We start from the raw sequence: 10,193 nt of genomic DNA, 5'->3' as shown, positions 1-10,193 counted from the left end.
TTTTCCTTTAGTTTCTCTTGCCTGAGAAGATATACCAGAAAAAAATACTGCTAAGAGAAATGTTTGAGGTTTTATTGCCTTTGTTTTCTTCTAGGATTTTTATGGTTTTGAGTCTTACATTTAAGTCTAATCCATTTTGAATTTATATGGTGTAAGAAGTTGATCTAGTTTCATTTTTTTTGCAAGTATCTGTCCAATTTTCCCATTTTACCTTCTCTGTCAAATATTAATTGACCATATAGACGTGGGTTTATTTCTGAACTCTATTCTGGTCACTTGATCTACATATTTGTTTTTATGCCAACAACATGTTGCTTTGATTACTCTGGCCTAGTAGTATAGTTTGGTATCAGGTAGCATGATACCTCCAAATTTGTTTTTCTTTCTCAATATTGCTGAGGATATCTGGGGTTTTGTAGTTTCATATACATTTTTGGATTATTTGTCCTAGTTCCGTGAAATATGCCATTGGTATTTTAATAGCAATTGCATTAAATCTATAGATTGCTTTGGGTAGTATGGACATTTTAATAATGTTAATTCTTCCTATCATGGACATGGTATATACTCCCACTTATTTGTATCTTCTTTCATTTCTTTCTTTAGCGACTTACAATTTTTCAAGTACAGGTCTTTTACCTCCTTGGTTAAATTTATTTCTAGGTATTTTATTTTATTTTTTTTAGAGCAATTTTAAATGGGATCTTGTTTTTTAGTTTCCCTTTCTGATATTTCATTATTGGTATATAAAAATGCAACTGATTTCTGGATATTTATTTTGTATCCTCCTACTTTACTGAATTCATTTATCAGTTCTAGTGTTTTTTTGGTTGAGTCTTTAGGGTTGTTTATATACAGTATTGTGTCATCTGCACATAAAGAGAGTTTTATTTCTTCCTTTCCAATTTGGGTGCCTTTTATTTCTTCTTCTTGTCTGATTGCTGTGGGTAAGACTTCCAGTACAATGTTGAATAAGAGTAGTGAGAGTGGCCACCCCTGTTTTCCTCCTGATCTTAAGGGAAACACTTTTAGTTTTTCTCCATTGAGTATAATGTTAACTGGGGGTTTGTTATATATGCCATTGCCAATCTTGTCATCTTCTATGAGTGGTAGCATCTCATCATTACAGATCATAAAGATAATGAGCTTCAAGACTACCTCAAAACAAGATCCTGGAGCACAAGATCAACAATTGTCTTCAACAGTTCAGGGAACAATCAGTATGAAAAGTCTGAAAATGATCTGAAGGCTGGCCCCACAATCACCAAATCTGGGAATATTGTGGGTGAAGTACTTAAGAATTAATGGAAGGGAAAGTTATTGTTAAAGCTATGATTAGACCTATCTATATAAGTTATGGGTTATCATTGTCATTTTCAAAAAAGTAAGCTGAAGCCAGGAACAAGAATTGCTTTGGATATGATTACAATGATATTTGCTAAGAGCCACTGGTTAACAGCATGTCTCATGAAGATACTGGCAATATTTTTTTCTAAGATGGAGGTTATCAGAACAGATCAGATAATTAAGAAGGGTACTAGGACTACCTCCTACAAACCTAGAATTATTCCAGTATAGGAATAATATTTCTAAAAAGGTGTTTGTTATGTGGACCACCTGTTTGGGAAAACACTAATAACAAGAGCTATTGTTAGCCAGCTGTACTGATATTTCTTAAACTGTTTATCAAGTTCTATTGTAAACAAGTACATTAGTGAAAGCACTTATTTGATTAGAGAAATCCTTAATTATAAAGGGATCATTAGCCATGCATCATTTTCATGGCTAAATAGATGCTATTGATGATGTTGATTTTTCTGCAAGTACTTCAGCTGATAGATTCAGAGGACTTCTTAAAAAACTTTATTTTATTGTTTATGCTATCATAGTTGTCCCAGTTTTCCCCCCTTGCCCCCACCTACCCAGCTCCCTCATCCCTTAGGCAACTCCCACACTATTGTCCATATTCATGGGTCATGTATATATATTCCTTGGCTACTCTATTCCCTATGCTGTACTTAACATCCCCATGACTATTCTGTAACCATCAGTTTGTACTTCTTAATCCCTTCACTTTTTAGTCCATCCCTCTGGTGCCCCTCCCATCTAGCAACCATCAAAACATTCTCTGCAAAATAAATAAACAAGTAAATAATTTTTTTAAAAAAAGCCATTCTCTGCATCTATGAAGCTGTTTCTATTCTGCTTCTTTGTTTTTTTATAACCATTTGTTTATAAATATGTATTTATTGCCATTTTATCGTTCACATTATTGTTCTTCTCCCCCTCCTCCTCCTCCTCCTCCTTCTTAAAGAAGACCCTTTAACATTTCATAATACTGGTTTGGTGGTGATGACCTCCTTTAGCTTTTTGTTGTCTGGGAAGCTCTTTATGTGTCCTATAATTCTAAATGATATAAATGATAGCTTTGCTGGGTAGAGTAATCTTGGTTTTAGGCTCTTGCTTTTCATTGCTTTGCATATTTCTTACCAGTCCCTTTTAGTCTGCAAACTTCCTTTTGAGAAATCAGCTGAAAGGCTTATGAGAGCTCCTTATAGGTAACTAACTGCTTTTTTCTTGCTTTTAAGATTCTGTCTTTGTCTTTAACCTTTGACATTGTAATTATGATGTGTCTTAGAGTGGGCCTCTTTGGGTTCATTTGTTTGGGGCTCTCTGAGCTTCCTGGACTTGTATGTTTATTTTCTTCACCAAATTAGGGAAGTTTACTTTCATTATTTTTTCAAATAGGTTTCTGATTTCTTTCTCTCTTCTTCTTCTTCTGGCACCCCCATGATGCAAATATTGGTATACTTAAAGTTGTCCAGGGGCTCCCTATGTTATCCTCATTTTTTTGGATTCTATTTTTCTTCTTTCTGTTCTGATTGGTTTTTTTTTTTTTTTTCTTCCTTATATTCTAAATCACTGATTTGATTCTCAGCTTCATCCACTCTACTGTTTATTCCCTGTAAATTGTCCTTTATTTCAATTAGTGTATCCTTCATTTTCTGAGTGGATTTTTTTTTTTTATGCTGTTGAGGCCCTCACCAAGTTCCTTGAGCATGTTTTGAACTGCAACTAGTAGATTGCTTGTCTCCATTTTGCTTAGTTCTTTTTCTGAAGTTTTGTTCTGTTCTTTCGTTTAGACCATATTTCTTTGTCTCCTCACTTTGGCAGCCTCCCTCTGTTTATTTCTATGGATTGGTAGAGCTTCTATGTGTCCTAGGCTTGATAGAGTGGCCCAATATACTAGGTGTCCTTTAGAGTCCAGTGACACAGCCTCCCCTATTACCCAAGCAGGGTACTCAGGGTGTACCCACCATGGGGGGCTGTGTACACCCATGTGTCGAAATTAAGTCTTGATTACTATTGGCATGTCCAAGGTCAGCCACTAACTGTGTTCTGTGTAGGGTCACACAGCATAACCCACAAAGCAATCTGCAGACTGCTGCTACTTGTGCTGGGCTTGAAGATGCCAAGCTGAGGCCAAGCTATGAACCAAGGACAGTTGCTGCTAGTGCTGAGCCTGGGCAGCTTAGCAAGAGGTATGGGGCTCACTGAAGCTAGATGCTGCTTATTTGAGAGAATTTAGGAAAATCTGAAGCATAAGCCAACACAAAACATTTGTATGGGAATGCCACTGGAAACAGCTTGGGTGGGCCCAAAAGTTGTGTGGGGAGGACCTCAGGACTCACCAGGGTGAGGCAAACACTGTGAGCCAGGTATATGAATTCTCAGTAATGGCACCCACCTGCCATCTCTTTGGCTCTGTGGTTGTTGGCCCAGAAAAGAAACAATGGCTTCTGCCAGTACCTGTCTGAGAAAAAGCTGCCCACCCAGTTCTCATCCTGATGCCATTGACATGAGTTCCTCCCCATATGTTTCTGATACCTTTCATCTGCTGCCCCCATGCTGGAGCGCAGAAAGAGTGAGTCTGAGGAAGTCTGTGTATGGGCCCTTTAAGAGGAACTGCCTAAGACTCCAGCAGTTTCTATCTTCTACAGCCTCAATTCCTGCTGGTTTTTACAGCCAGAAGTTATGGGGGCTTATCTTCCTGGCATTGGAACCCTGGATTGTGGAGCTTAGTGTGGGACTGGGACACCCTGCTCCTGAGATATCCCCCCTGATTTTCATCTGTCACCCATGGGTGTGGGAATAGCCCATTCTGTGTCTCTGCTCCTCCAACCAATCTTGATGTGGTTTCTTCTTTAATTCCATAGTTGGTTTCTTCTTTAATACCATGGTTGTAGGATTTCCACTCAGCTCAATTTCTGATGGTTTTGAATGATGGTTGTTCTATAATTTACTTGAAATTTTTATGTGGTTGTGCGAGGAGGCAAGCCGTGTTCACCTATGCTGCCATCTTGACCAGAAGTCCAGAGGACTTTAATGGAGTTACTAAATCAAATGGGTAATATAATACAGTGCATAGAGTTAAACTTATGGCCACAAAGAAGTCAAGTAAATTCTGCTTTACTATCTCCAGCTCAATATAAAAAAATATATAGATTTTTTATATGCAAGATTAGAGATATAGAAAATCCATGGAGATGCCACTACAAAGTATAATAAAATAGATTATTAGAAGCAATTATGATGCTTACAGGGAACTTTAATGGAGCAGATCTGAGAAATGTTTGTGCTGCAGAAGGTCTATGAATATTTACAATTCATGCAGATTATGAGTTTGTAGTGTAGAAAGACTTCATGAACAATCAGAAGTGAGTGATTTTAAGAATCTAGAGTCTAAACTGGACTAATTTTTAATGGCTAAATGACATAGACTTAATGTAAAAATCAGTCAAAGAAAATGTACACAATGGCAATAATCTTATTAAAAGTATATGAATAAATTATGTGTGGTTTATAACATATGTGGAATTCGAATATATAACATAAGTAGCAGAAAAGTCAAGAGAGAGAACTGAAGTATACTGTTGAAGAGGTCTTAAAATGCATGTGAAGAAATATTGGGTTGGCCAAAAAGTTCATTTGTTTTTTTCATAAGCTGGCTTTAGTAGCACTTAGTTGTCTTTAACTTCATTCATAATGATTTTGTTAGATTGAATTGTGACAACTGTCATATCGGTATGCATTTAAAAAATAACTTATCAAAATTGGTGAATTTTTGTGTGGCCATTTTAATATTAAAGATGGAAGAAAATAAGCAACATTCTTGGCATATTATGCTTTATTATTTCAAGAAAGGTAAAAATGCAACTGCAACACAAAAAAAGATTTGTGCAGAGTATGGTTAAGGTGATATGACTGATTGAACGTGTCAAAAGTGTTTTGCAAGGTTTCATGCTGGAGATTTCTTGCTGAATGATGCTCAATGGTCAGGTAGACCTGCTGAAGTTGACAGCGATCAAATTGAAACATTAATTGAAAACAACCAATGTTATGCTATGCGGGAGATAGCCATCAATCCTCAAAATATCTAAGTCAAGCATTGAAAATCATTTGCACCAGCCTGGTTATGTTAATCACTTTGATGTTTGGGTTCCACAGAAGTTAAGTGTAAAAAACTTTCTTGACTGTATTTCCACATGTGATATTCTACTTAAACATAAAGAAAACATTCTGTTTTTAAAACAAATTGTGACAGGTGATAAAAAGTGGATACTTTACAATAACATGGAACAGTAGAGCTCAAGGGACAAGCAAAATGAACCACCACCAACGACACCAATGGCTGGTCTTCATCCAAGGAAGGTGATGTGTATATGGTAAGATTGGAAGGGAGTCCTCTATTATGAGCTCCTTCTGGAAAATCAATGATTAATCCTAACAAGTATTTCTCCCAATTAGACCAACTGAAAGCAGAACTCAATGAAAAGCATCTGGAATTAGTCAACAGAAAATGCATGATCTTCCATCAGGATAAAACAAGACCACATGTTTCTTTGATGACCAGGCAAAAACTGTTACAGCTTGGCTGGTAAATTGATCCATCCACCACGTTCATCAGATATTGCACCTTCAGATTTCCATTTATTTAGGTCTTTACAAAATTCTCTCAGTGGAAAAAATTTCAATTCCCTGGAAGACTGCAAAAGGCACCTGGAATAGTTCCTTGCTCAAAAAGATAAAAAGTTTTGGGAAGATGTCATTATGAAGTTGCTGAAAAGATGGCAGAAGGTAGTGGAACAAAACAGTGACTGCGTTGTTAAAGTTATTGATGAAAATGAAAACGTGTATTTAACTTTTACTTAAAAACCGGATGAACTACAAACAAGCAATCATTTGACATTACCATTTAAGATGAAACTAATTTACTACTCTTCCTCTAAACCAATTCAAAACCATTTTCTGAATCATTGTCAGGGGCTTTATCATTCAAGTCCACCCAAGAAAAGAGAAACTAAGCCAGAATACAGGATCACATTAATTATATCAGTACATTCCAAGCAAAGAGTTTCTTGGAGAGATTTGATTTTATAATCAAAAGAGATTAGCTAAACTCGTTTTAAGTCCTCAAGAGAAACCGAAAAGATGTCTGACCAGTTACTATAAAAATACTCAAAGAATTAAAAGCGTGCCTACTATTACAGGAATGGTAGTTGGTTAGTTACTTTTAAGTTGGTGGTATAGATGTATTGGCATACCGGAGTGAGCCTAATAGTCACGGGCATCTATCTGGATGTCATACAGATGGAATGCAGAACACTCCATAATCCATTTAAATACAGTTTAAGAGAATTTCAGCCAAAATAACAAGGATGAACAGATAATTCTTAGATGTCTACATGGATCATGCCATCTCTAGTAACATCTTTAAATATAAAAATTATGAAAAATAAGAGTCAACAAAGAAAATACTAAGATTCCTATTGTCAACATCAAGTATTGTCAAGTGCTTGCAAGTACATTGAGGTGTTCACAGCAGAGAACCTACAAGGACAATTACCAAAACTAAATAAATTAATAAATAGTAAAATAAACATATTAAGCTTTTATTAAGTATAATTCCTATGATGGTTAGTATATTTCAGTCACAATTGATGCTGCTTTAAGTTTTTATAATTAATATATGGAAGGCATGCAATAATAAGTTCTTCTTTTGTACATCCTTTAAGACAACACTTTTCTGCGTATCCTCTGCGTATTCTTCGGGGATGATTTCCCCTAATCAATTTTCTTAAGGTTTTAATTTTGTTTGTATTTTTCTTCTGATATTCTATAATCTCATGAACATATGAATTGATATCTTGTGATGAGGCAAATTCTTTTGTCTTATTAGGTAGTAAGTAGGCCTTTTTATATTGATACTCGGGAGGTGACTTCATCTCCACATTGTTTATTGCTTTTTTCTGAGAGGCAGAAGTAGAGACTGTTGAGAGATGAGAAAAAATTCTACTTTACTAAAATCTTCCTTTAGCTGAAGATTTAATCATAATATTGGAATACTAAAGTCAGTTAATTATTCAACAGCAACATATATCTTTAACTAAAATAGTTGTAGGCAGTGTTTTCCTATAAAAAGTCTTAGAAACCTTTGCACATTTTTATGCAAAAAGGATTTTTTGAGATATTCACATGCCATAAAGTTCAACATTTTAAAGTATACAATTCAGTGATTTTTTAAGTATAGTCACAAGATTGCGCAACCATCACCAGTATGTAATTCCAAAAGAAACCCAATACCTATCAGTGGTCTCCCCCTTTTCCTTCATCCTTCAGTCCCTGAAAACCACTAATCTATTTTCTATTTCTATAGATTTTCCTATTATGAAAATGCAATAATACTATATATGGCCTTCTGTGTCAGGTTTCTTTCAGCATAATGTTTTTAAAGTTCGTCTGTGTTGTAGCATGTCTTCATACTGCATCATTTACTTATGTTTATTATCTATCGTCTCTATTCTACAAGCTTCGTGAGGACAGGAGCCTTTACTGCCTCCTGAAACTTTATTTTTATATCTAATATCAAGAAAAATACCTAGGACATAACAGGCACTCAAATTTTGTTAAATTAATATATAGAGAGGTGTCTTGCAAGGCCCAGTTTTGAAAATGATATCTAAAAAACAAACAAAAATAGATGAATGAAAACCAAAAATAGGGGAATATGGCCAATCTAACTGGAACAGGTGTTATGGGTTATGAAAAGATGGTGATGAAACATGAGTGGTTTCTCCTGGCACTAAGAGCTGGGCAGCACTATATTCAGTCAGAATTTAGAAATATGATGTCTGCTTCATGAAGCCACATCTTGGGGCAGGTCTTGGGAGACATGGCCCATACCTTCAGGGTACACAATCTCAGATTCAAGATATGAATGAGTAGCTCTGGAAAAAAAAAAGTATTTTTGAATATCAGTGTACCAAACTATATTTTCCTGTGTCAGATGTAAATAGATAGATCACCAGAATATTAAAATGCTAGATGATTTCACTTATATGTGGAATCTAGAAAACAAAATAAACAAGCAGAACAGAAGCAGACTCATATATAGAACATTTGGACAGTTGCCAGATGGGAGAGGGTGGGGGGATGGATGAAAAAGATGCAAGAATTAAGAAGTACAAATTGGTTGCTACAGAAAAGTCATGGGGATGTAAAGTACAGCATAGGGAATATAGTCAATAATATTGTAATAATTATATATGGTGTCAGATGGGTACTAGAATTATTGAGATGATCACTTCATAAGTTATATAAATGTCCAATCATGGGGCTGTACAGCTGAAACTAATATTGTCTATCAACTGTAATTTTAAGATAAAAAAATTGTTGATAATTGACTTGATCTAACACAGAAATGTGTCTTGCTGGTACAAGCTAAATAAAAGTTAACCAACGTTTCAGCTATATTCATATGTAAAAGAAATGGCACAATTATATATTCTATCTTGAAATTCTATATTGGAAACACATACCTATATTTCTCTACAACTTCTAATTATTCACTGGAAATAAACAGGTCAGATTAAATGTTATCTTCCGTTATAGATTAAACATTTTTAAAATTTTAATGCAAATCCATATTTTCTTATTCCATAGTTTAAAACTGCAGCTTTATTGCCACATGAGATTTACAGAAAAAACTTATTAGAGATTTTGTATATCTACAATATACTGGTTTATAACAATTTTTTTGTTTTCCTGTGTACTAGGCACAAATTCCATCTCTTGGGGAGTCTCACCATCTGACGGAGCAGATTCCGAGATAGGGTATCTACTGAGATAAACACACCTTTGGTTTAGATTTTTACCTGCATTTGTGCCTCCCCGCCAGACTGGGAAAGTGGTCTGGGAGCTTTTCAACCGGTCAGGGATGAAGCTTTCAACTTTCTTCGCAGCCTGGGGAATCAGCTGTGTTTTTAAAGGGGTTTCCTCCTCGAAGTGGCTCCAGTCCGCATCACCACACAGTTTTACTATGCTTTCCAGCAGGTGCCTGCCGCACAGCTTCCTGGCTCTGCTTTCGTAGCTTTGCTCACTGGAGACCCGAAACGGAAGGAGCCAGAGCCACAGCAGACCCAAGCGGACAAGCCGCGGCATCCCTGAGCCCCCAGGCCGCGTCTGCCGCGCGCGCTAACGGACGCACGCCCCCCTCAGGCCCTCGCGCCCGCGCCCGCGCCCCCACAGGTCTTCAGAGCGCGTGCGGACCTCGTGAGAACGCGGAGACCAGGTGGTGCTAGGTGGTGGCTGGGTCTGGGCTTCCCGCGTTCTCAGCGGTGGTAAGCAGCATGATTGCTTTCATTTTTCTTGCCTTCCTGTCTAGGGAGATTGAGCAAATGAAATGTGGGGCCCCAGTTAACCGAAAGAGCCGTAAAAAATGTTATTTGAGGTATACCCCTTTTTGCTTGGTTGTTATTGGGGCGTCACTTCCACAGAGAAACCTCTCATTTTCTTCGTGGTGTTTATCTCGGTCGGTTTGCTCACGTTTGTGTGCTTGCTCAATAACTTCTTCCCTTAAATCCCCAAGCTTCATGGAGGCAGTCCCTGTGTCTGCTCTCGCTGTCCCTTGTACCTCAGGGCCTGAAGCGTAGTTGGCAATGAAATATGTTGAAACATGTGTGCTAGAGTATGTACCTATGTATTTTAAAGGCACATTCAACGTTTCTTCAGAAAATTTCTACCAGTTTCTTCAGAAGATTTCTACCAGTTCAGCAGGGAGAAAGGGGCCTAAGGTACATGGGGGGATAATCTGGTTCTTCCGGTTATAGATGATAAAGGATTGTCTATTGCCA

General features: G+C 36.9%; 1 protein-coding gene and 1 pseudogene across 1 annotated transcript; one reads left to right on the top strand and one right to left on the bottom strand.

Moving 5' to 3' along the window:
* Window positions 1–1,141: 1,141 nt before the first annotated feature.
* LOC150013056 (26S proteasome regulatory subunit 10B pseudogene) lies at window positions 1,142–4,757 on the top strand (annotated as a pseudogene).
* Window positions 4,758–6,992: 2,235 nt separating this feature from the next.
* Window positions 6,993–9,501, bottom strand: INSL6 (insulin like 6). Its single transcript, XM_090275835.1, has 2 exons — window positions 9,216–9,501; window positions 6,993–7,330 (listed from the first exon to the last, which is right to left on the bottom strand). The coding sequence occupies exons 1-2, from the start codon at window positions 9,499–9,501 to the stop codon at window positions 6,993–6,995; spliced, it is 624 nt and encodes a 207-aa protein (XP_090131961.1).
* Between the last annotated feature and the right edge of the window lie 692 nt (window positions 9,502–10,193).

Source organism: Furipterus horrens, unplaced genomic scaffold, assembly GCF_987537825.1.
Source record: "Furipterus horrens unplaced genomic scaffold, mFurHor1.1.pri manual_scaffold_4, whole genome shotgun sequence".
NCBI classification, from domain to species: domain Eukaryota; kingdom Metazoa; phylum Chordata; class Mammalia; order Chiroptera; family Furipteridae; genus Furipterus; species Furipterus horrens.
Note: the sequence above shows the minus strand (reverse complement) of the source record. Positions and strands in the feature narration are given on the sequence as shown.